Source organism: Anser brachyrhynchus, assembly GCF_964034855.1.
Source record: "Anser brachyrhynchus genome assembly, chromosome: 5".
Taxonomy (NCBI): Eukaryota; Metazoa; Chordata; class Aves; order Anseriformes; family Anatidae; genus Anser; species Anser brachyrhynchus.
In genome coordinates this window covers 54,738,584-54,766,541 of record NC_137699.1, presented here as the reverse complement: position 1 = coordinate 54,766,541, position 27,958 = coordinate 54,738,584, and the positions used below count along the sequence as shown (strand labels likewise).

The window sequence follows — 27,958 nt, the reverse complement described above, 5'->3', positions numbered from 1 at the left end:
TGAAGTCTACATTTTTATTACTTATTACCATAAAACAAGGTACAATGTATGTACAATATTAAAATGAAGCCATACTAAAGCCACACTAAAAAGACACTTGTAATATTACTTTTGACATTCCTGATGTACAGGTGTAATTTTGGAGAACAGGAAAAGGTGTCAAACACAGAACTTTATGAAGAACAACAGTCACCAAAATTCTACTTTTTATTTTGCACGTATTAGTTTTAGAATTGTTTAGTAAAGGGTTATAAGTATATAAATATTGATAATAAACACCCTAAACCATTAGTGGTTTTGGAATATGCCTAAACAAATGTCCAGTGGCCCAAACTTCAAATACAAATTTATGGTGAAATTTAAGTCTCTAAACATTTCCCTTTTTGGTGAGTGTTTATCTTCAATAAAGAACAGAAATTAAATCTAGACAGTGAAAGATGTTCTTATAGGTTGAGCATCACACAATCAATCAAACATTGATATACATTTTCTTTTTCCCTTGGGTAACATAAGAATAATTCCTTTCAGCAACCTCTTGCACAAACATACTGAACACCCAAAATCAAAGGTAACTGATAATCTACCAGCTAAAGATGGAAGTTCAAACAATGGTATATCAAAATACATAGACATTGCTTTACACAATTAAAAAAGCACCCTTTTTCCCTCAAAAGGAGAAGGCATCTTTAAACTTCTTTTAATATAGTTTATCCTAATGGTAAAGCATATTCTTTTTCAAGTTTTACAGGAAATGTTTTCAGATGCAGTGGACGTTCCACTTAAAGGTTGGGTTGGTCTTTAAATTTAGTTGTTGTAAGCCAATGTTTACCACCAACAATTTTCTTCCAATAGACAATGTAACAAATATTGGAAATTGTATGTTAAATGCAACCAACAAACAGCAGGCACTACATCTGCACAAGGTTACTATGAATGTCTGCTTTGCGCAATATTTTCATGGATGCAGGAGACGTTATACTTCCTTAAAAAATAAAACAAAACTATTTTTAAAGAAGCCACGTTTTTATCTCTTTATGCATCAAGACATTAAACATAGTTATATCATGTTACTGCCAGAGACAAAAGAAACTAACCACCCACTTAGAATAGCAGAACACATTTCAAACAGCTTGTAAGCAGGATAAGTAAGTCAAAATACTGGCCACCCTGAGAGAAATCAAATATTGAAGACAAAGCACTATATTTTAAAAGATTTTCCTCCCGTGCTTTTCCATCTACAACAAAAAGCTCATTACATGCAAGTAATCTTGTGGAATATATAGCAGCATTTGAAGATCATCAGCAATTCAGATGCATTTTCAGTTCACTTGTGAGGTGTATTTGCAGCAAATATGCTCTTTACAACTACAACAAAAAAATATTTTCACGGTAAAATTATGGTCACTATCCCCTCAGCTCTTAGACTCTTAAAAAAGAAGCAGAATGGAATTCAAGGGTCTGTTCTTTTCCTCATTTTACTTAATTACACAAGCTTGTAATGTTTTGTTTCCTGAAAGGCTATGTTCATCTTTCAGATAAAAACTGATGCAGCTGAAATGACACACAATATCTGCCATGGAATACTGAACTCCTAGAGCCCAAGAAAAATGCTGAGTATTAAAAGCTCAGATAAGGGAGAAAACAGTGAAAAAGTATTTTATTGACTTGAAAAAAATTAAAATGAAATTTTATATTCAGTTTATTCCCAGTCATCATAAACAAAATTTTCATTTTAGGAAAAATTATTCTACCAGTTCACATCTCAAATACTGGTGCCGTATTATATACTAGAGACTGGAAAATATGGCTTTAAATATACATAAAGTATTAGGACATGGAATATATAGATCTATATCTTTGTCCTAAGTAAAGGAGAAAAAAATTTACATAATTCTTATAAAGGAATCATGATTGAGGATTGTCATGAAAGTTACCAGTTTGTAAGCCATGTTTTAAAGTATGAAAGAATAATTGTGTATTTTCAAAACTGCTGGTATATTACAAGACAGCAATAACGTGGAAACAACTATAAAGTTGAGAAATCCTACAAAAAGTTTAATTATTAAATTTGAAATAATTTTGCTTTTGAAAATACACATTTATCATTAGTACCAACTATTGGTCATTCATTTCTTTAGGTGGAAATAGTTTATAGAATGCTCTTCTCAAATATGAAGATAAAAAACTACGTTATCAGCTAGCTGGTACTATGATAACACCTCCAGGAAATTGTGTCCACTTGATTATAGTCAACCCGACATTCTGCATTTGGAATTGGGTAATTTACCATTGTTTGAACTACTAATCTTGAGCTGCATACTCTATTAAGTTATTGCCTACAGAACTGGGTTGAAGAAAGCTTTGACTTTGTGTGTAACTGATTGGTATGGCACAAAAAAGTAAGTTCTACTGTAGAACTGAGTCCAGAAAAAAAAAAACAAAAAACAAAACAACTTTTCCTTCAAAATAATATTTCACTGTGAATAGTTTAATGCCCATCATGTGATATTAATTCATCAGCTCTGCAATGTGATTCCAAGGCTTTCATGGTATAGATATCCTGAGGCAGTTCTGACTTGCGTCGCACAAGAGGACGATCTTTTTTCTGATCTTTCTGTGCCTGAAATCAAAATGGAACAAAGTTAACCAAAAATATTAATTACTGAACAATTACTTTAAAATATTTCTTCCATATCAGTATGTTCAGTTTCCTTTCAGGGACTGAAATAAAATAAGGAAAAAAGTTTTTACTGTCTCCTGTTTATTCCACCAGCTATCCAGTCTCAAGTCTTGAAACAATTTCTTCTTACTAAGAAGAAAATAACATTAAAAAAAAAAAAGGAGAGCTGCTAGCATTTATGATGCTACTACCATGATTGTCCCTTGATTATAACCTTCCTTAAAATAAAAAAACCTCTCCTTTTAACATTTTTCATTTTGTGTTTCTTTACATCCTAGATAAATGATCTTAGTTTCTTTCATGCTTGCACCATTCACATATCTGAAAAATTAAGGTTCTCCTGTGTTAGAGTACTGATGCTCTGTCAAAACCAGACAATATTCCTTTCAAAGTATCATTAAATAATGATGCCTTCATACAGTCCTCACGTCCTTCTCATCTACCCTAATTCAGCTGTTAGATCACTGATGTTAATTGATGTTCTTTAACAAATTATCCTCAAAGTCTTCTGAGTTGTCTGCATGAACACAAACCTAGTAAGATGACTGAGAAGGGTGACTGATTTTCTGCAGATATTCTCATCCCCCTGCATGCCCTCCCTTTCCTATCTGTTACGCTGCCCCATACATACGAGCTCAGTTAGGTCTGCACTTTCTCACCCTGTACAATTTCATTTAACCCACACAACTGCAATCTGTAAGTGGTGTCACCTCACATTTCTCACCCTCCTTCTCAGGTACAGTGAACGTTACATGATAAATCTGGCATGCTGCTGTTTGGTTCTTCTCACACAGAAAAGCAACCATTTATTCTCACTCTTTTTTTCTTCCATTGTTCCCCAACAGCCCTATAATAGGACTCAAATATAAAAAAAAAGGCCCATATAAAAACTGAGCAGCTTTTACTTTGCCTTTGTTTCACTAGCATGTTCACAAAGTTAGTAATACATGGTGGCCAAATTCAGCTTTGCCAGAGTCCAGTATAGAAGAAAAGCTGTAGTCCAGTACAGAAGAAAAGCTGTTCTACTGTCCTCAGCCATTCTAGCAGCACCTCTTCAATACTGACACTCTGCTACATTCCGAACCTCCCACAAAGCCTTACTTTCACTGAAACTGTATAGAACTTGACATAGTTCTCACTTCTCAAGTCTGGTTTTAAGAACACTAGGTTTTGCTTTTGACTTAATTTTTTTTTTAAACTGGTAACTGTTGTAGATTGTTTTAACATCAATTTCTGATAGTACTTAGCAAGGGATACGTAGTTCTCTCTACAGTGTCCACTCAGAAATTTAAGAATCCTACCTGCATTTAGCCTGCTATCTACAGTACCCTAAACCTTAATCAATGTTTTTCCTCTCTAGCAAGCTACTTACCAATCCTCTTGCTTTATACTTCTCAGAGATATCTCTAAGTTTCTGTTAATAGTAACTCCTGCTTCAAAACATCCCATTAGCTCTGCTAAGACAGGATCTTTATCTTTGAAAAATCTCATTTACCTCTTGCACACTTTCTGAACAGAGAAAAGCAGGAAGCATGCACCTGGAGTGACGGTTAAAGAACGCTTCAACAGTTCTAAACTAAGTTTTGGAATTTTATTTATTTTTACAATTTGTTTCTTTTCCATTAGCTTCACTGCAGTCCACTCCAGAAGTGACTGTTTAAAAGCCAGCCATCACAGAGCATAACTTTGGGGCATACATACATATAAATTTTTTAACTTCAACCTACTGGATGCGAAATGACATATTTCTTATAATACATAAAATACAATAATGCAGAAATATAATTTTAATTATTTAATGAATTCTACAAAATTAATGTGGAATGTTATGCTCACCATATGTTTATTTTCATTAAATTCCTTGTCTGATTCTTTTGTTTAACTTAACAGAACTTATCTCCTATCTCAACCCCTCATTGAGATCACTTCTCTGGTCTCAAAAATTGCTGGATATAGACGTATTCATATTACTGACATTCTACCAGACATCTTAGTGATATTGCAGTGCTCCCTGTTACCATCTTCCATTAGCTCCTAGTTCAAATAGTTCTCCAAATGTCTAGTTTTAATGTCAGGACTCTTGTTCCATTTAACTGAATATAAAAAAATCCTGAAGATCACTAAGCATTAGCCAAAGACAAAATGGTTGGAATGGCCTTGAGACTCTGCCTTTTACTAGGTAATGGAACATGACAGATGGTGGATTGAGGAAAACAGCCTACATGTAAGCAAGACAAGTTTAATGGCGGACACTTCATAAATTTTGTCAGGATATAGTAGCTTTAGCCAAAAAGAAGGCTCTGAATAACAGACAAAAGAAATGTCATCATTAGAATCTGACTATTTTAAATGTTTTTTAATAAACAAAACTGGTATGTAGAGAATAGAACACTGGATTTTAGCCATATTTTTAATTATCCTTAAAGCATAGCCTTTGTTTCTGTCATGACTCAGACAGCTATTTCTAAGTTGAAAGGAAACAAAACCTTTGCAGAACTATCTAAAGAGACCCATACAGCAGACCCACAAGCATAACTGTATATAATAATATATTCTTTGCTGCTACAGTATCACTTTAAAGTTGCAGCTCTAATGAAGTTTATTACTTTAGGAGACAACAGTAAGAGATGAAAATGTAACTCAAATTCATTTATAGGATTAACAAAGTAAATAAAATTAAGAGCAACTCTGCCAGATTTATAATTTACTAATTCAATTTGTAATGAGTGCTTTATTATTTTCACATAGTTTTACCTGACAAGCCTCTTCTTTCACTGTCTTTTTCAGCATCTGCAAATCTTCAATTAAAGGCCCATCTGTTTCCATTGCAACAGGACTGTTCATCAAACTCGTGTCACTATATGTTGGGTACTAATAAAATGCAAAGTGTTAAAATTATCATTCTTAGTAGTAATACCTACACACTAAGAGTGATTTAGAGCACCTGAATGTTATAATTGAGATTAGCTTATCTTATGTTTCTAGGTACCAAGTAATAAATTTCCTCCCAAGTGCACATGAAAGATGGAGAAAAATGGAACTCTAATACTTTCATTTTGGCAGAAATGTCCTGTTGAAAAATACAGTCAGAATACAAAAATTATGCTTCATCTGAGACTGAATTTTAAAATATATTCAGATTTTGCCAGTATTGATTTTCTATTCTGGCAACCGAAACCCTATTAATACGTTGTCTATTGTCTATTAATACATTGTCACTGATTTATGATCAGTGTAGCAACCTAAACACAATGATTTAACTTGCTGGTGCAATTTTGTATTTGTAAAGAAAATATACTGTTAAAAAACCAATTTGGTTAATACAGATGTAAAATAATTTCAAAATGAAATACTTGCTTAAGACAGAGAAGTTTAATAAAGCAGCCATTCAAGTATTTTGTGAATTAAAAAAGCTATGAAAACAATTGTATAGTATCTAAAGTTTGCTGTAAACTAAATCAAAATATTGCAATCTTAATGATTTATCAATAGTTTAAATTCTATTTTAACTCAGATGAGATGTGGTCTTTAAACCAAAACTCATTTATGAACACACACAGGCACTTTCTCAACCATTTTTCTTCAAAAATATTTTAGTATCTAAGTGTACCCATAATATAATGCATGTTAGATGACACTGACAGCAAGGATTTAACAAGTTATCAAGATCTAAAAATCTTAAAATGCATTCTTATGCCATGTAGAGTAAGGAATAGCTCTGAACAAGAATTGTCAGTAAATAGACAAAAGTAAACATTAATAGAAATTCAGGGTGGGAAGTGGAACTGCTAAAATCCATTATAGAGTATGCTAGAAGCACCTATACACCTATGTCAGTTCTTTATTCAGTGGAGCATTCTGTGTTCAAATTAATCATATTTTAAATTGCTTGCAATTACCAGCTTTCTTCAAGACTACTGTACAGAATATACTGTATACAGGTTGTGCTTACCAGTTTCAGAAAATGTTATAACAGTTATAAGAGTTATAAAGTTAATTGGGAAGACAAGCAATTTTACTCTGTAGTACTGCATATTTTACTACCACAAGTCTACCCACTTCTTTAGTCAGACATGCATAGTTCACCATTTATTTTAGGAAGTGACCGTGTATATCAAACACTCTTCAACCAGGGCTTTTGTATGGACTATCTGATTAGAGAACGTTCTGTCACTGAAAAATCATTGCTACTTTCATTACACATAGTTCTTTTTAAATTCATTTAACTGATCTATTGTCAATAGTGGTACCAATTGATTTGAACATTTTTTTATTTGAGCACACTAGTAGTTGTTCCCCGAGAAATGCCACAAGAGGAAATAAACATTTATGAAATTCCTTCTCCCTTGAAAAAAAAGATGACCCCATAATTTCTTTTAAAATAGCACTGAGATCATAAAGTGTCCTGCTTCCATTTATAGAGTACCATTACTCAATCTTCCACCACTTAAACTCAGAGTTGCAAAGACACAGTACAGTAAGTTTCTTGCTGCAAAGTAATTGAAACTTTTCTTTTCCCTCATAGCAGCAAGTCAGCATGATTGAGATAAAGAAAAATGACCTTTAATTAAAAAATAAAAATAGCATTTCCCAAGCAATGGGAGGGTGGGTAAGTGGGGGGGAAATCCAGGTTGAACCATCCCATGATCTCAAAATAAGTAGTCTAAAGGAACCTTTCTTTATCAAAGTTTCAATAATATCGAGTTACTTCAACAAGTGCCTGACAGGATGTTTTCCTTTTTAGCAAGAACCTGACATGCAGGTCCATCAGAAGACCAGCCCATTGCAAATATGAAAACAAATGCAGCAGACAAGAATGTACAATATTACTTTAATCCATTTGACACAGAGGAAAACTGACCAGTCATAACTCACAGTTTGCAGAAAGATCTCTTTTGTAATATATTGTTTGCAAAACAGCTTTTCAAGAGAAACCACTTATGGCATCTCTATATTTTCCATAATTTTGCACAATAACTTTTCAAACCGCAATACAGTATATCTCCTATTATAAGAAAAGGAAAAAGTACTTCACATCATATTTTTCAGAAACCTTTTTTGTTCTTTTTAAATAATTACTTGCACAAGAGAAAGGTTACAAATTTTAAAAGTACTTTTATTGTATATCTTTCATAATACAATTAGTGAAATTGCTTTATTTCCATGATCAGTCAGACCTGTTTCCCCCACTGATATTTAACAAAACTAAAGTATTTAAACATGAACATGTTACGTTAATCTTTTCTAAATACCTGGGGATTTGATTTGGCTAGATTTTCTATTTTAACCCATGCTTCTTCCCGTTCCTTCAATTTTAGCTTCTCTCTGAAAAAAAAAGTTTAAAAGCAAAAATAGCAAAAGAAGCTTGGTGAATCTTGTATCACAACTTGTGTACATTTTCTTAAGTATGAAAAATTTCACCAGAACAAATTATTTGTCTATGCTTGTTCCAGCTTACCACCCAAAACACCACCTACTGTTGACAGGACAATTTGCATTGTATCAATACCCCATGATCTAAAAACAACATTAAAAGGAAACAAAAACAAGAACACCAATGCACTTATGAAAGCAACAAACCGACTGATACCAGTTAGTCTTTTGTGACTGTGTTTAAATGGTTACAACTCAAAAGTTTCGATTTTTTTTTTTAAAAAACTTTTTAATATATAAAGGGCAGGGATTCTTATTGTCAGCCCAACTTCTTCAGGTAATAATTTGAAATAAAACACCCAGAGATATTTTGTATTGAACACTAAAAAGAAGCGAAAAGGTTTGATTCTTTATTCAGGAGTTGGACTCGATGATCCATAGGGGTCCCTTCCAACTCGGGATATTCTATGATTCTGTGATTTATGCCTGATGTAACTTAAATTTTAAAAATTGTTTTTCCCCATTCTAATAGATAATCAACTTCATGCACAGACTAGAACAAACACGTTTGCAAGGTGGCAGAGTTTAAAAGGGCTTCTAGCTCAAGAGTGCTTGAAAAAGGCTTTCAGACTTCAAAACACTGAGCAGATGATCCATACTTAAAAACAAGTCTACACACAATTTGTCTCCAACTTTTCATTAAGCTAGGTTTGGAGTGGGGTAGAAGGACACCCACCCCATCTAAGCTGTGGTGCGGTGAGGGATTTTATTTTGCTTTGATGTAACCCTTAGTACTCTGCCTGCCTTAGTTCACATTCAAATGAAACACCACAAAAAGCCCAACACAACCAAACAACCACCAACCAACAACAACAAAAAAACTCCCCAAAACAACCAAAAAAGCCAATAGGCATAAAACAAACAAAGAGAACAAAGGAGAATAGACTGCTTTCTAATTTAAAATGGGTTCTACTTATTCGCTATAAGGGAAGAGAGAGATGTATAGTCTTTGTTCTTTTAAAAACAAAAAAAAAAATTTCACATTATGATATGTATCTTAAAAATTTATGCTATACTACAAGCTTATTTCTACTGAAATTGTTATAACTGCCTTCAAAATTTGGGCAAATTCATCCACATTAGAAATTCATATTGCTTCCAGTATATTGTTTTAATATAGGTGTATAATTTGAAACATTACTTAAGGGAATCCTTGGTCACTTTGAAATTAAAAATGGAATTCAAATTGATGTATTTTCAATACTGCCTTTCTAACTATGCTCCCCAGTTTCTAAAATAAGCACCATATGATTAATACATTTGATTTCTGGGTCTCAAAATTATGTCTAACGGGAAAAAGAGGAACAGAAGATAAGTGACATTATTATCATAAGATTTAGCCACATTTTTGGGCATAAACCAGAAGTGTTCTAGCTTCCAATTCCCTGCTGTTTCACTGGCCTATGCAGGAATGTACTAAACTCATCAGGATTCTTCTGGCAAATAATGTATTACAAAAAAGCGACAACTTTGTCTTGGAGAATTTCAAGGAAAACATGCACATGTGCGCACACAATGCAATGCTGAAAACACACAAAAAGTGTTTTGGGAAGAACCAAGTGGCAACATGAGAGAAAACAACACTGGGTAAATAAAGCATGCTAAAATAAACACAGGATGTAAACTAAGCTGTTCAAGAGATCTTTTACGCTGGGCTCCGCGATTAGCAGCATCTTTCTCCAAAAATTACTTTTCATCAGGAAGATGGTGATCTGCAGCAAAGACTACATGAAGCACCCTATTCTGAAGATTTTAAAGAGTTCATATATGAGAAATTTCACCAAGTGAATTTTGAGACTTGTACTGTAATCAAATGGGCACAACTTCCCAGTAGAGAGACAGTAGTTTTTCAGAGCTAAAGCACTCTGAACAAATTATTCAAGAACAGACAGACACACTAACATAAAAACTTACTTCAGTTTTTCTGCTTTAAATTGCTGTGTGCAGTCATCGAACAGTTTTTGGTTCATCTCCATGAAGAGTTTCAGAGCATTGTATATCAAGCCATGTATTGTCCTATAAGTAAAACTTCTGGTTGAAACTCAGAGTACTTTAAACTTTGAAATCTATTTTTTCCTGGTCAACAGAGGCCAATAGCCTACATAACTGGAAAATTACATCATTTCAGAAAAAAATGGAAACAACACTAGTTAATGGAAGTTTCAGTCCACCCTCAGAAGGGCTAACATGAGTGCTAAAATTACCAGTTTACTTACTCTATGGTACTAGTCACATATACTTTTGAAGCTTTAACTTAATTTTTAATACTATGTGTATCAGAGGACTAGGTTTGAAATTTAGTAGCTGACACTAACCAAGCTAGAGTTATTAGAGAAAATGCAAGATGGTGTTAAAGTTATTGATACAAGTAACTTACTGGGAACTGACAAATCAAAGGAACTACAAGGGGCCTAGAAAAGACACCATTCATTTTGAAAACTGCCACACAGCAACAGCACTTACTTCAACACAATTTTGCCAGGACTCTTTGGAAAAGTGTTAGAAAAGTGATGTGGAAAACAACAGAAAAAAAAAATCAAAAAACCCCATGTGACTTATGAAGCACTTACTTCTACAGCGTAATTTGCAATTCTAGTCTAATCTCTTACTGATTATTACAACCAAAGAAAGAAGCAATCAGTTAAGTGATTACTTTGTATCATGCATGTGAGTCGCAAGTGAGAGTGCAGCTGTACGGGGTAGCATGACTTTGCTCAGAACAAAATGACTGCATGGCCTTGAAAGCCAGAAAAATAACTGACAATCCATATTGACTATGTAGAATTGCATCACTGAATCACAGTTTATTAATAAGTACATTATTTGTTACTGCTTAAAACCAGCGACAGTAATCAATCACTTAAACATCACTTTATCTTCCATTTCTTTTCCTATGTTTAGTGGCAGATTTATTAGGTATTTTTGGCCGAACCCTCATCAGTCCTCAGTTCACGGCCAGCACCAGGCTGTGATACTTTTACCATCCCAGCAGTTGCACAACTGCTCAAACAAAGAGGCCCTTCACAATGGAACAGCTGCAGAAAGGAGCTGACCAGAACTGTTTTCATGTGTAAGTACTATGTTATTGTGGGGAAAAAAAGTTAAAATAGTCAATGGAGAAAGAAAACAGTAAACAAAAAGGGGAAAAAAACACACAAGAAAAGTAAAGGAAAATAAAACTCCTGATCTACAACACATTCCACTAGAATTTAGAAGAAATGCAAATGAGCAAAGGGGTTAGATATCAGAAATCATAGCTTGTCTTTAGAAATATCTAAACTATGGATTAGTGCCAAATTTATATTAATAAAAGTGTCATGGATTAGATGTACTAAAACAGTTTAATTAAGAAAGAAAAAAATGCTATCCTCTTCTTCATTTCTTAATATTTAATATTTTGACTACAGTAATCTCCTCCTTACCCAGTAACTTTAATGTCATAGAATAAACAGCTTAGCACATTTAAAACTATCAACTCAAAGATAAGATCTGAACCACTTTTCAAGCCTAAACTAGACATAAAAGAAGGCACAATTTTATTCGTACAAATGTTTCTTACTTGTTCCAATGTGTCTTTGAATTCCGGTACAAGGATGGAAACATGATGGGTAAAATCTTTGCTGCATTATCACTAATTAAACTCATAATATACTCATTATTCCAGTAGTATAATGCTCGCTCTGCCACCTAAGACAACATGGAAAAAAGGAACACTTCTTCAGACAATCCCTTAAAGAGCATATAATGGAAACATTTGGTAAAAATAATTGAAAGGTTAAAAAAAATTGCAACTGAGATTTGGATTTTTGTATCATGAACTGAAAGCTACTCATGGAAGGACAGAAAAACTACTTTTTCTTCAACAGAAAATTCAAGCAGAGACTTTTTTCTCGCCCAGAGAAAGAGTATCTGTAGAACTCTTATCATAACGAGTGAAATGCAAACAGTACGTACTGAAAAGGTTCAGGTGCTTCTGAAAGATGCTTTTAAAAGTGGTATGCCTAACAGAAGAGCTTAAGTGAATTAGCCAATATGAACTCATGTATTATGCTCTTGGAAAGAAATAATGCTAAAATTTGGATACCCCATTTTTGCCAGAATTGAAGACTTTTTGCAAGAAATAAAATTAAGTATGGTGAACAGCAGCAAATAATACCAAGTTCACTCTATAAAAATTCTCATCGGATTGTACATTCAGGAAGTACAGACCTGAAAGTGCGGACTGGACACACATTTGGCTAGCTGTCTGAAGAGAGGCTCCATAACTTTTACAAATTCAGATGGTTCAATAACATCTAAAATTTCTTCTAGTTCATTTAAAAACATGACTTCTTTTGGACTGTGAGTCTTTGGCCAGTATTTCAGCAGTGCCATTACAACCTGTAGAAGCAAAGTGAACATAGTTTTCATAAGAACTTGGCTTTGCCTTGTACTGATTCTCATGTCATTAAGAAGTGCAATGTTTTAAACAGAACAAAACCCTCAAATTTCTTGTCCCACATGACAGTAGCAATCAGATGTGGCTCAGTCACAGAAATAACAGCTGATAAGGCTAAAAACATTTTCTTAGAAGACAGTTATACCGTTAAAAAACTTCTTCAATCAGAAGACTAGAGGAAGTAACCTGACATCTATCTTAACGTGACCATCAACTCAAAGTGCAAATTTGCTGCTATATGATGGGAAAAATATCTGCCACTTAAGTGACAGCAGTTTTCAAGCTCTTATTTCTTGGAGGAACACTTCAAGGCTCAAGAAATTAAGCTCTATCACTATATTTTCAGGAAAGACGATAAATACCCAGACTGACAGGTGACTGACTACTCCAGGCAGATTACTGTTACACATTAAGTTTTATTTAATTGACTACATTACTATAGTCACAGTCTTAAGGGGATCCATAAAATGTGATACAGAAAAGGAAGCAGTCTCTCAGAGGGCTCACAAGTATTCAGAAAGAATCTACGCATCCATGGGTAAGGCCTCTGAATTGAAAACCAAAGTTTCATCTATTGAATATGTACGTTGAAGAACTTAAGCCTGAAGAGTGATATCAGCTTAGAAGTTAATATATTTAGACATTGTACTTATTAATGGAGTTATCAATTACATCATCATTTATTAAGTAACTTCAAAAATATGCAAAATTATACTGAAGGCATAATGAATACTGTGCTATTAGTAATATTCAAATAAGACTTTTCAAATAATATTTCAAAATGATTGACATATCGCTCCACTTTAGATTTTTTATAAGAAATTAGTATGTTCTTGAAAGCACAAGTTTGTAAATGCTTTTGTTTTGTGGTTAAAGACTAAAAAAACAGGGCTTAGGACTCTAAGTCACTGGAGGGTCAGGACATTTGCATTCCTATGTCAGACAGTAATTTTAACTAGTGTTGTTTTGATAAACTAAACCAATGCAAACCAATTCTTTCCCTCGTTCTGCATTCTGAGTTACTTTCTATGAGTATGCAGGAAACTTTGTATTTCAGTATCTTTTTCTCTGAAATTTAACTTTCATCTGGCAACTGCACTATTAAAATCTTGTATTGTACCTCTTTTTAAATCAATACAATTTAACTATTTCAACAGACTTTTTGAAAACTGTATAGCTTATGATTGTTCTTAGCTTGTCTGATTAATACTAAGTAAAGCATCCCATATTTTAAAAATAATACTCTGGGAATAAGAAACGCAATGGAAGTACTTTTATCTTCATGATGCAATATACTCTTGTGGAGACAAAACCACATCACAGACTGTTTGAAATTAAATTCTTACTCACTGCTCACTGTACATAAAGCAACCTAAAAAGTCACATAAAGAACAAAAATATGACAGTGTTTGTCTAGTTCTAGATGTAGAACTGAAGAAAAAAGGCACAGAATTCTTGGAAAAAAACACACAAGCAAAACCCCCAACAACTCTCTCCTAAAAAGCTTCTATACAGCTTTGATGTAGTTTAAGTTACGACAATCCATTAGCCTTTGTCTTAAGACACCAAACTCTCTCTTATTTAGAAAAAAAGAGCATTCTTTATTTTCTGAAATGGATGATACTTTTACAAAAGTCCAGATTTTTTTAAGCTTAAAAACTACAAGTAAAATTTAACACAATCAATGAAATAATACCTCAATAAGAAATCAGCGTATGTTTACTGTATGTATCCATTTAATTGTTGGAGTAGATACTATGTCATTAATGAAGCCTTGGGAAATTTATGCAGATTTTATTAAATAAGATGTAAAAATGTCTTATCTGACAATTACGAGGGGAAACAAAGGCTTTTATTTTGTAATGACCGGAATTTTGGAAAGGGAACTTAGCACATGCATTACTCACTGTGATTAAAAAATGTTGTAAGCGTTATGTACTAACTTGGGATAAAAAAGGAAAAAGAACTTGGATTTGTATTAATTCAAATTCGTACTAGGAAATATCACAGTATCACAGTATCACAGATTTCTAGGTTGGAAGAGACCTCAAGATCATCGAGTCCAACCTCCGAACTAACACGAAGTACTCCACTAAACCATATCGCTAAGCGCTACATCTAAATGTCTTTTAAAGACCTCCAGGGATGGTGACTCCACCACCTCCCTGGGCAGCCCGTTCCAATTATGTAATATGTAACATCCCGGTTGATATTTGGAAGAAAGGTAAGATTTCATGATCTCATATGGCACAAATGTCAGAATGTACAAGATGTGGTATTTTAAAGACTAGAAGCTCCAAGAAGAAGAGAATTCTTGCTCAGTTGCACACTGCTTTAAGATTCAGTTTCACTTTACAATGGAAACAGTTATAATCTAATTCTAAATCACTTTTGTTATTAGCAATCGTTTACAGATTGCAACTTAGTGATTAAATGTGTTGGCTTAGTGATGCAAAACACTATATACTACGTAGGACAGTGAGTATTCATCTGTTCAGCTATGTGCAGCCAGACCAAAATCTGTTTTTGTTTATGTCCAAGTTGGTATTTGATTCAAAAGTCAGGATCTGACTCAAAAGCCTTGCATCAGTACGTAGCTGTGTGCCAGAAATCTGTGCTCTAGCATATCATCAGCTTCTCAACACAGCACAGTTCAGGCAAGCAAGCATCTGACTAAACTGCTTCTGCATCAACTGTCTCAGATCCAGTCAGCCAGAACAAAATAAGCACAATAAAATCTCTTCTGTTTGTTAAAAGATACAATTTTCAAGTTGCATTAATTCATTTTGAGCATTCCAAACGGTTTCTGAGAAAAAAAATCAACTTGATAAATCAAAATGATTAAATATTTGACTCTTCTGATTAAAAACAATCACCTATCAATACTTTGTTCCTAAAACCTCTTTAAGCAGTCTACAGATGAAAGAGATATTAATATTCTAAAAACATATAATAGCAAGATAAACTTACTGGTTCTGTAAGTGTGCTGTCCTTTTCCAAAAACTGAACTACACAGTACGCCAGCTAAAATAAAAGAGAATATTTTATTAACACTTGTGAAACTGAACACACTTTGAAATCAGTAGAATAACTGGAGAACACTACTGAATCCAGATAAAAACAACAGTTTTTCTGTAATTTTACAAGGTTATTTGGCAGACAATTTAAAAAACAACAAAAGAGTACATATGCTTTAACAATTTTTCCCCAGCTATCTCAAGTCTGTACTCATCTTCTGGGTTGTAACAGAAACAAACTTTCAACTGTTGAAAGACCTGTATACTGTCTCTTGAGAAAGCCAGAATTCACAAGAGGGGGAGAAAGGCTTGAACAGAAATTAACCATATTTACTCTTCTCTCATTATACAGTGGATCAGTGATCAGAATTGATAAATTGTTACCAGAAAACAAGGAGATACAAAAAGATAGGGTTAGTAAGACCGATTCTTTCTAATATGAATTAGGATACTGAAGTGATTTTTAATATACAAAGAGAAGATAGCAAAAGCGGAGAAGAGACTACAAACAAGCAGTTACAAATCTGGGGAAGAAGCCCTCACTGCTAAATGATTCTATCCTCTGATAAAGATACACTATTAAACAGTATGAAATCAACATGAAAACAGATGTTTGGACAAAGGATCACACTGTTTACTCACACCTACTACATCTTTGCTCAAATGCCCTGCTTGTTTTTACATAGTTTTTGCTTTGCTGGTTTTAATTAAAGAAACTTAATTCTAAAGCAAATGAGAAATCCATGTCCTAGAAGTTCTCCTTCATATAAACGTAATTGCTCACTTTAATACAATGAACTCCAGAACTTCCCTGAGGCAAATAGTCAGAAGCCAGCACTGCAAAGGCTGAATCAGCTCCTGTTGGAGAGGCAATAGCCTGCGTATCTGCTGGTGCCTCCTTTGGTTTACAAGAAGGAAGGTTAAAAACCTCTCCTCTTGTTACCAGTAGGGAAACAGTCACTTTCCAAATCATCTCCAAATGAGATTCTTGCATGGGAATGGGAATTTGCACCTATTTTTGGTGATGAAATCAATCCGCAAATTACTGTTCTATTTGAGATTTCATCTTTCTGTTATGAAGAAAAAGTTTACAGATCTCTTGGAAATGAACACGAAGGAATAGACTACGAAACTGAGAAAGCAAATCTATCTTCATAAGGTCCACACACATGTGGAATAGCCTAAGTTAGTCAAAAACTAACTCACCTAAGTTAGTCAAAAAAGCACAAAACAGTTGTAAATCTTAAGATTTGCTATGAGAAAGTGAACTAGTAATAACTATGTGTATTAATTTCAAGCAGATGCAAGATTAGATTGAATTAGCGTTTACCAACTTCACTTCTAAGCATGATACTTTGTGCCTAGACAGTCAACTATTACATCCCTTGCACTTGCCAACAATCCCAAATTAAAATTTTTAAATGGGAGTATCACTGCACATCTCAAACAGCTTAAATGTTTTTTCTAATGTTTTTTCATTTATGGAAGTTAAGCTGGTTAGCCCAATTCCTTTCTTGTTTTTGATGACTACTACCAAGGAATCCGCCCAGGTAATCTGAGGAATGTACAAAGATTACTATAGCTAGTGTTCTCCATTATTCTAAAGTAAATTTAAATTGATTATAGAAATTAGCTTTCATCACATATATCTGGATTTGTCAGTGCAATCTTTCTGAATATCTGCTGCTGTTTCAATGTGAATTTGTGACTTTACTTTGGTGTTTCACACAACTCATTTGAAGTGTCTTATTTCATTCAGTAAGATATGTCATAGAAGACAGGCAACCCTATGTCTACTACTTGCTGATATGAATGCAAGTCAGTAGAAGGTGTAGAAGAATTAGTTTATGAAGTAAGGGGAACAGAAAGACCAATCCATCTCAGGTAGGTTAGAACAGAAGGTGCCAATCATAGCAGACCTTTGCACTTTTTATGTTATTAAGAATAGCACCAGACAAAACTTACCTGTGGATGGTAAACACTGAGTGATTTCACTTTGTGCAGTGGTAACAAAACCTTCAATAAGAATATTTTGTGCTCTTCTTTTAATGGTAAGGCAAATCCATTAATTATGCTGTCAGGGAAGGAAATTAAAAAATAAAAGTCAGCAATTACTCAAAAACTGCACTACTGTACAGCATGTACCAAACCCTTGTTTTCATAGCACATTTGAGAACTCCTGGAAAACACAGTGTAGCAGAAAAATGTACAGATTCCACATGCACCAGAGACCATTTCACTTTTGATCCAGCTCTTTAAAGAACACAAATAAATAGAACAGTCAAATCAACATCTGCCCACAGCTCACCCAAATCTTTCACAGGTCCTAAATTCTTCTTCCAAGCAACACATACGACTATGTTTGCACTTCAGATTCCAATTTTTGTTATGAACTACTCACTACAAACAAAGCTTTGAATACATATTCCTATCAGCATCATCACCGAATTAAAGAATGAACCTGAGACTGAATATCGGAGAGAGCGACCCAGGACAGCAAACAAGGGAAAAAAAAGACATGGACTGCTAAAATACTTGTAGAACCCATCCCCATCAATATCAGCCCATCAGTATAGCATGTTTACAGCACAGAAGCCTTATTTAGACGATACAAATTTTGATTTGGAAACCTGAGGGGAATTTTTTTTTTTTTTTTTCCAAAGTTAACACTTAAAGCCAACCTAAAAAACCTAAAGTGAAAAAGTCAGTGACAGTAAATTTTGCAGATTTAGCTCCATATTTCAGTTTTAGACAGTCTTCAGTATATCTTGATCAGTATTACTTCATTACTTTTATAGCATGTAGATGTAACGATAGATTTGTAACTTCAGTTAATCATTGAATATTTAGTTGAAAATGAAATAATTATTCCAGGCAGGCATGTAGACATAGGGAATTTACAAAACATCTTTTCAATTTAAACAGCATCCTGGGCTGCACTATGAACAGAGCTGTTGGCAGGTTGAGGAAAGTGATCCATCCCCTCTGCTCAGCACTAGTGAGACACATCTGGAGTGGTGGGTTCAGTTCTAGGCTCCCCAGGACTGGAAAGATATGGACATAAAACGGAGAGAGTCCAGCAAAATGCCATGAAGATGACTAAGGGACTGGAGCATCTGACATACCCATAAAGGCTGAGAGAGCTGGGACTGTTTAGCCTTGGGAAGAGAAGAAGCTCTTATCAATGTGTAACAGTATCAGATGAGACTGTGTAAACAGAGTTGCTCTTCTTAATGATGCACAATGAAAAAGCAATAGGCAAGGGGCACAAATTGAAACAGGAAGTTTCACTCAGAAGAAAAATCCCTTTTTAATCTCAGGGTTGTCCAACGCGGAAGAGGGTGCCCAGAGATCTTGTGGTCTCCACCCCTGGTGATATTCAAAGCTTGACTGTCCATGGCCCTGAACAACCCACTCTCACCGACTACATCCTGAGCAGAGGGGTAGGACTAGATGATATCCACAGGTCCCTGCCAACTTGATTCATTATCTGAGCCTGTGAAATTTACATATTTCTAAAATTAAGTGACATTACACTTATTTTTACATGCAAAGATACAAAAAGAATGTAAAGTAAAATTAACTATACTTTTAAAGTGTATTATGTATATAAAAACTTGCACATAGATGAGAGAAATCAGTTGATAAAAACCACACCAGTTTTGACTGGGCTATCAGCTTTATGTTGTACAATTCTAGTTTCAAGGGCTTTCAGATGCATCACTGAAGTTTACTGTAAGGAGATTAACAGAAGGCTTCTGAGAACTTACAACCTATCTGTCCTGCCTGTGTTTACCTGCTACACATTTAGTAAAGTTGGAAGATTTTTTAAACAAATTGCAATTAGTTACACATTAATCACAGCTGCATTACAACTAATCTTAATCACAAGGTTCCTAAGCTAGAAAATAAGACTTAAAAATATGATATAAAAAAATTGTCACACCCCAAAAATGTTGCTGTAACATTGAAGTTTTGACTCCATTTCTGCACTCTTATACAAAATTTATCCTCAGCTACAGCTTTGCCACATGCTAGGAAGCTATTTTCATCTTGTCTCATAACAATTTGCAATCCCCAACTCAATCTTTAAAGCCTCCTCTGAGGATGAAGCAAGTCTAATTAGACAAAACCTACAACTCACCTTCCCAGTATTTCCAGTAATTCTGCTATGCCATTGTGATGTTCTGTTTCATAAATAAACCTAAATAAATGAAAAGTTTTACTCAGTTACTGCCAAACAGAGATGCAAGTCTACCACCAAGATTGCCATCTAACATTAAAGGTAGCCTTCACCTCCCCAGTTTTAGTCACTCAGTAGAAAGAAAACAAGCATACAGTGGAAAAGAAACTTTGCAGAGTTCACCAGAACAATTTAACAGCCTTACAAACTCTTCTGAAGACAGTGACACTTTGTGTTCTTGGAGCCCCTGTTCTGTAGAAAACATGAACACTCCATACAGAAATAAATTGAGAGCACATCAAGCTGCTTTCAACTTTCACGCTTGCTCTTTTCCCCCACATTTAACAATAGTACACTCATTTGAGCCTTTTCCAATCATACTCCATGCCATTTCAATAATGCAGAACTGAACAGAGCAAACAATGCTTTAAATATTAAAATAACACAGAGCAACTGGCATAATCAAACGCCGTGACTCAACCTTCTATAGCACATTCAAGCACAAGGTGTTCAAAGAGTTACTGCTTATGGATCTGAAGAGCTATTTGGCATTACAGATTCCTATGCACACAAAAGGCTCTGTAATAAACCGAGGAAGTCAAATTTTCCTGAATTTTCTTTTGACAGAACACTGTAATTTACCATGCAATCACCTTTCCTGCATTTTTCCCAATTGCCTGAGTGTAAGTTTATTGAAAAACTTCTATGCACAACTTCAGGTATTTTACAAATAATTATCAAAATTTTTACCTAATAGAAGATAGTATCAATTTCATTTATTAGAAAATTGTTTCCTATTTGAAAACTTGTCATAGACCAACATACTAAAAACTACTTTTAATCCAGACTATTTGATATGACTTTTTTCTCCTTAAAATGCTCTCTATATAATTCAGGACAATTTTAAGCAAAACTAAAGACAATGATATGAAAACCTTAAGACTAAATAAGCAGGAACATATTGGCTTAATAATTTTTAAAAAATATATATTTCATAGTAGAAAAAATAAGATTAGCATACCATGGGGACAGAATTTATGTAATTTTGATTAGTGGCTAAAAGACAAAGACCACACACTTCTGTTTCTTACTAGGCTTATGTAAGAAGACTTGCAGGAAAAAGTATAAGAAAATGAAATATTTTGAAAAATTCTACACATGCTTTAAGAGTTTGTCATGTACGATCCCTTAATTCAAGATAGAAGTTGACACAGCTTTCCTCCCTGGTGTTCATATTCATGAGTTTACAATCAAATGCAAAAAGTTTCAACTTACAGCTCAAATATATTACATAAATGAGACTTTTTCTGTTTGATTTTCTCCCCTACAACTTGGTAGAGAAAGGTTATTTCTACAGTGCAAATGACATCATCTCTCATATAAATTTCAGAGTGAAAAAATATGGAAAACTATAATAGTTTGCATTCTCTGTAATGAAGTCAATTTAATGGCTAGAACATTTCTCAGTCTTCTAAAAGCCACACACCAGAACCATCTGTGTTTGAAGACTTTGCTTCTGCTACCCCTGAAAGTAAAGCATCAGAAGTAGCAAGTAAAAAGAAAAGTTCAGAAATGAATTATATACATATATTTTTACCTGAGGACATACTGGCTCTAGACATGGCCAGTCAAGAGCTCTTGTCTGCAGAAGAGTGAAGGCTTCCCAATTATTTTGAAGTAGCTCCTCTCTATCTCTTCTAAAGGCTCACTTGTTACCACATACAGAGAAGATAAGCAGCTGGTACTGCTGGTCCCATTCATGGAATGGTACCCAGTATATGGCAGCTTTTTTGCTAGTTTCTTAAATGGGTAGTGTCATACATTCATTGTGGGTAGAAAACAGAGGCATGATAGAAGGAGTGTAAAACAATCACAGTATAATGACTTGTGGAAAAGCGTACCAAAGCTAGAAGCACCCCCCCCCCCCAAAAGCTATGAAATGCATTACCTATAAAATATATTATTAATTTGTTTCCGAATGTAAGCTCTCAGGCCTAAGAATTTCCCGTATATTCTGTGAAGAGTTGTTTTGAGAAAATCTCTTTCACGAGGATCTTCACTGTCAAAAAGCTCTAAAAGCTGCAAAGAGGAAAAAAGAAAAGATGCACTTTACCTGAACCTAATGCATTGTAAAATAATATGGTTTTGGAGCTTGAAGTTAATTTTTTTTTGTTTAAACCTTACCTGTAATACAAATTTCTGATCAATATATTTCTTAGCTATATTAGGTTGGAAATCTGGAGATTCTAAAAACCTTAAGAAAAATTCATAAACAAGCTGAAAAAAAAGTCCGACAAAAAACAGTATTAGTTTTTTAAACAAGAAACCATTTTATAAGCAGTACATTACCAAAATTACTAATTAGTTGCTCAGAACAGGACTGTTTTTATTTATATTTGTATAGCACACTTTTTTAAAATATATGTTGCACACAATGAAAGCTTTGCTCCTGCCCTCCCAATGCAGTATGTTTTTATCTAGAGCAAGAACTTTAGGTTCTTTAAATTGCATTCAAATTCTGCTGAGCTCCATTGCTAGATTTTCCTCATGGGACCCAGAATAATCTAATATTCATCATGCTCAGAAGTACGTGTTTTTAAAATTCTCTGTTCTCCTCTGTTTGTCATAGTACCTCTCAAAGCCAGAACTGTGCCAGAGTCAGATCAAAGGAATTAGTGACAACCTGAAGCCCATTTAAGTCACAGCAATTGCATCTGTACTGCAAGAAACAGCAAGCCTTTAACCTCCAATACACTAATGTTTTTTTTGGAAAAGATTATGCATAAATTCAAGAAGTATTTTAGGTATAGCAGAGAAATGCAATTGACTTACAGATATAAACACCTAACCTAAGTCATTTTGAGTCAATAAACAATGATTTTAATGCTAAAATTCTGTTAAATTACGAATTCCTAGTCTTCATTAAGTACCTGTAGATGAGGCCACGCAGCTTCTAAAGTTGGTTCATCTTCCTCTGGATCAAATTCTGCTCCCGTTGGATTGGAAGATGGTGGTAATGTTCGAAACATATTAACTGCAAACTGAAATCACACGAGCCTTTAAGAGCTTTGAAACAAATGAATGACTATAAAAGATTTCAAAGACAGTTTTCACTGAGAATTCTTAACATGACCTATTTAGTTAACATTTGCAAAAATGCAAGATATGTAAGCTGGCAATTTAAACAAAAACAAGGTAAATTTATTTTTCTTTAAAGATTTTAAACTTGGAGAACAGTCTTCCATGCAATATTCTTGAAAGCACAAACTTACGGACAGGATGTTTTATGTCATCTCTTTAGACACATATAAACACGCATATTTTAAAAGCCCAAGCAAATATATATATATAAATGTTTAGACAAATATTGTTATATATACACTGTAAAGGGCCTCACAACAACCGTCAATAGTAGAAGTCAGAACCAGAGTTGCAAAACAAATATTACCTGCAACTATTCTGTAAACGATTATCGCTTTCAAATCATACTCTGGGTGTACAAATATGGAAACACTTTAAAAACAAATTGCTCTGTTCCCCTCCTAGTGGTACTTCTCTTAAACCATGCCCATTTATATCATGGGGGCACTGAGAGGGGAGAAATGCACAATCTTGAATCTTTCACTTCATCTGAGCTCTCAAAGCCCTGAAAACAGTTTGGCATCCTCATGGAAGAGGAGCAGACTACAAAGATGAATTGCTTTTCAAGGTTCATATACGCAACCACACATGCACACAAGTACAAAGGTATAAATATATTTTGTGCTGTCAAGTGTTTGTCTAGATGCAGATTTGTAATGTGAGTGAATCAAAGTAGTACTTGCCACAAAGCCCTTTAAAAATTATTAGGGATTTGAAACTCTCTTCAAGACGAAAAAAAGTTTTTTAAAATCTTAAAAGGTAAAAAGCATCAAAGTAAAGGTAAAATTTAAGGAACCTCTGCATATCTCAAGGTCAGAAATATTCTAGGGAAGATGGGTCCTGACTGTGCTCCTGCACATTGTGCATTGATCACCACAGGTACTGTCAGACTGATGATTTTGCAACAAATTTTGACACAGAACACTTTTCTGAGAGGTCCTCTTCTAGGTAAAACCACTTCATCACTGAATGCATGTTGCTTGTATTATTTTTTGAATGTAAATAAAAATACACATAATCAGATATAATCACAATTGCATCAATATATGCAATACGTATAATCATAAATGAAAGTACAACACATCTGTTAGCTGAAAAAAATTTTACACGATTTTTGGGATAAATTTAGCACACATTCTCAAGAGTAATCTTACCTACAATGGCTTAGTACAGATTTAAAAAGTCTGCGGTACCCTCACTTCTCCACCTGAAATGACAGCTGGCTTCTTCATGGACAAGAAAGGACCAACTAGCTAATGACTCAAACGGTTACTGCTCAGGGGTGACAGAACAATGATTAAACCTTTTACTGAGCACGTTGCAGGGAACAGGTTTCCGTGCATGCCAGTAAGAAAACCTGAAAAATCCTTTATCTGTAAACGTAAAGACAGCTACAGCTGTTAATACCAAGAGAGACTAATTCCTCAATTCCACTTGTAATCCAGAGTATTAGGCAGGGCAGATGTTGGTAGGAGACAACATTGATGAGCAAATAGAAAAATGCAATCTATTTAGCCATGTAAGTGCATCCAATAGAGACTTTTTGTTCTGTTTTGTTGCTTGCTTGTTCGTTATCAAACCAGTACCAAGCAGCCTAAACTTATTTTTGAACAACGAAAAATACAGATCAATTTAAGTTATGGTCCTAAACTGCATCCTCTACTTCAAAATGATTCTTTGATATAAATGCTTCAGATTGAACACACTGCAGAAATGAAAAGATTGCCAAAATAAAAGTGGTTTACTATTCTAACCTTCCATAACGATCAAGTATATTAGGCTACATACAGAAACTCTTTAAGGCTTTTCCTACTTATTCGAGCATTGTAACAGATCGAGGAGTCTTTTTGCAAGGATTCAGGGGAAACCTGAAAAATACATTTCCTACGTCTGGCCAAGTAAGATACAACAGATTTCCCAGGAAAAAGAAAATTCTTTGCAAAAGGCTACATCACCAGGAGCAGCAGAACTATTTATTGAGCCTTTTCATGAAAGCCAATCCTTGGCTCAGCAAACATGCCAGTACAGGGCATTTGCACAACTAGCTAGAAAAAAAAAAGATTACTCCACTGGAATTTGCACCAAACTGAATGTTTTATTTGAGGATGCTAAAGAATATTTTATTTAATTCATCAGCTGAGATGCTCCTAAGCTCTCAACAATTAAAGGAAAAATCCTAAACCCTACACGATAGAGTTTACTTATAATGTAGCTGTAGGGCTACTTTAATCACACTTAAAAATCTATTCTTTATGCCATAGTATTAGTCTTTCTAATTTTCAATTGTTTTATGATACACATGCCATACACACATTTTTGTTCTTTTCTCACAGTTTTATTTATTTATATATATATAAATATATTTTTTTAAATAGCATCAGAGCTTAGCTGCTTATAATTTGAAGATAACCCAGAAGCTCTGAAAGAGTGAGCTGTCTAAAGATGTTGTTTTGCAGAGGAATCCACTCCACCCGTCTTCAGTGGGATTCTGGGAAGAGCAACAGAAGGCCATGTTTCCCTGTTCGCATTCTGACTGCTTATCATTAACACCTCCATTCACAGTTTAAAATAATGCTGTACATTACTTATTAACTAGCAGGCTATGGAGCATATGTATGTGCTGTCCTGCCATCTCACGTCTGACAGATGGCAGAGCAGACAGTGGGAGGCAGTATCAAACTGCATCAGCTAAATCTGCAAGAATTACATCATATTCCCATGAAGGAAAAGTCATCCTGACGCTCTGTTTTGCTTCATAATATTCCTTTATTTCAACAACTGAGCCGTAGGGCTGATATCGATTAGGAACGCTGTATCAGAGTAATTACAGTGTCACAGAATTAAAGGTAAAGCTAAAAAGGGGCATATAAATATAAAGATATTTTAACAGCATGGACATCAAGAAACTAATAACCTTGGAGCTTTCTTTTAAAAAGGAGAAAAATTGCAATAAATCAATGGTCTTCCAAGAAAAACTTAGGAAGACTAGACTTGATTCCCACTTGCTAAGATGTTAAGCAAAACGAAGAATAATCAGCCTTTTCTCAATGAGAAAGTCTCAGGCTCTTACTATGAAGAAGAAAGAAAAGCTGGGTTGTATAAGGTGTTAGTAATGGTTCCCCTTTTTTTTTTTTTTTTGAGAATATCAAGTGGAAAAAGTATAAAACCCAAAACAGAATAACTTGTTCCATGAGCAGTGGAGCCAACGAAGCCTGATTTGATCTGTTGTGTGTTTTTTTTTTTTTTTTTTTTTTTTATCTCTGACCAACAGAATGGAGAACTGCTCAAATCAAGATGCAGCATTTCTTAATGAAGACAGATCTGAAATTTGTCTATTAAACCACTGAAGTTTATGAAAATTTACAATGAGTTAGTATTATTGAGACCTTTGCCTTCTTGTCAAATGGCATATCTTTTCCCTAACTACTGTCTTTTTACCAGACAAGATGCAAGCTGCAAAGCCCGATTTCCTTTAAGGTCAAATTCCCACAGAAGTACTAAGTAAACATAGCATAAAGGATTAATTTACACTCCCCCCAAAATCCAACAAAACCCACAAGCACCCCCCCCTACACCCCCCTAATTTTATCATACTTGAGTCTTAACTGGGCTCGTGTGCCAGGATTCTCTCTGCACCTTTAGCACGGGCCTGCTTGACTCCAAAGGATGTAACTCAGAAGGATGGGAGAACAACAAAAGAAAAGGCCAACAAGCTGCATTTTACAGGTATGTTTGCTTGTCTTGGTTGTTATGTACCCTGCTTTTCCGGTGGCCCATTTCGTGTAACACTAGAGAAAATTTTCAAGCAAGTAGGTATCACAGAGGTAACGTTACACACATTTTCTCCTCCCTTCTGCTGAGCAGCCCAAGTGAAGCTTGACAAGAACAGCTCTGAATGATGAGCTTTATAATCTGACAGTCTGCACCCTCCGTATTTTAATAGATAAAGCCATCCTAATAGCTGAATAGAGCCACAAATAGTACACTTCTACTCACAATATCAACTCTTATTCCATATCAAAGGTCAGAGTAAAAAAAAACCTACCCACATAACACCAAAATAACACTTAAAATAATATATATATTCCCATGTGCATAAGTATGTCATTTCATTTTCATAATACATGAACAGTAGCACTGCTTTAGCTGCTGAAATGATCTAGTTATAAAATAAGATCTTAATTCCTTTACATTACCAACTTAAGAAGTAATATTGGTCTTTGTGCTTCACAAAAGCATTGATTTTTTATCCACAAGTACTACATCATCATCAAGGAAATTAATCTGGGGGCTACAGAAGTAAGTCTTATTTGTACAAGCTTTGGATCTACTTGTTTTTCAGAACACTACAACCCCGGTTCTCAAAATTCAGCATTTCCTTAGCTTCCTCTCAGTTCTCCTCAATATCCTCTGACTGGTTAGCTGGGGAAGTGAATATTCATACCGATGTTCACTTTCATAGTCCCTCTTAAAATAGATACAATACAAATATTGCCCATCCCTTCCTGAGATGGAAAGCAGTACTCCTATGGGTCTGTATCCTACATAGCTGACAATCCTCACAAGAATTCTACAAAACTAATATCCTCAAATGTTTATGTTTCTGACAATTCAGTGCACAACAGAACAATCTCATAAAGCCTTGTTTTCTTCAAAACCAAAGCTAAACCAAAGCATATATCCCTTCACTAAACAAGAATCTGCAACAGATGCTTTTCATCCAAACTATTAAGTTATCATTTACACATGTATTTAGACGTTTGTCCACATGTCTTTCAGTTTTGAGACGATGTGAGTTCCTGCTTTGGGGATAGTCAATCCAACCTTACTATAATATACATGAGAAACGGAACTTGTAAAACAAGTCTTTATTAAAAACGTTTCCCTTCCCATCACATTTTTGCTTACAAAGGTAAAGCGAATCTGAAGGACGTCGGAGGGGTCTTTGAGGAAGAAGGGGAAGAAACTCTTGCATTCCCCTCTGGAGAATAACATTACATCCATTTGAGAAACTCATTTCTCTCGTATTGTTTGAAAAGAAGACTCATGGTTAAAGTTAAATAATT

The 27,958-nt window shown here is 34.5% G+C and overlaps 1 protein-coding gene across 3 annotated transcripts in view; it reads right to left on the bottom strand.

The window, feature by feature from the left end:
• Positions 1 to 27,958, bottom strand: part of PPP2R5C (protein phosphatase 2 regulatory subunit B'gamma) — an 81,401-nt gene continuing 53,443 nt past the window's right edge. For 2 of the 3 annotated variants that reach the window (XM_080593919.1, XM_080593921.1), the window contains 12 exons: positions 22,682 to 22,792; positions 21,936 to 22,028; positions 21,700 to 21,830; positions 19,713 to 19,772; positions 17,534 to 17,642; positions 15,522 to 15,575; positions 12,323 to 12,493; positions 11,673 to 11,800; positions 10,028 to 10,129; positions 7,933 to 8,005; positions 5,435 to 5,551; positions 1 to 2,620 (listed from right to left, as the gene is read on the bottom strand). In XM_080593919.1, the coding sequence (XP_080450045.1) occupies positions 2,489 to 2,620; positions 5,435 to 5,551; positions 7,933 to 8,005; positions 10,028 to 10,129; positions 11,673 to 11,800; positions 12,323 to 12,493; positions 15,522 to 15,575; positions 17,534 to 17,642; positions 19,713 to 19,772; positions 21,700 to 21,830; positions 21,936 to 22,028; positions 22,682 to 22,792 (1,281 nt within the window). In that variant the 3' untranslated portion in view covers positions 1 to 2,488. The remainder of the gene's footprint in view (positions 2,621 to 5,434; positions 5,552 to 7,932; positions 8,006 to 10,027; positions 10,130 to 11,672; positions 11,801 to 12,322; positions 12,494 to 15,521; positions 15,576 to 17,533; positions 17,643 to 19,712; positions 19,773 to 21,699; positions 21,831 to 21,935; positions 22,029 to 22,681; positions 22,793 to 27,958) is intronic. The other variant, XM_080593920.1, reaches the window with a different exon arrangement.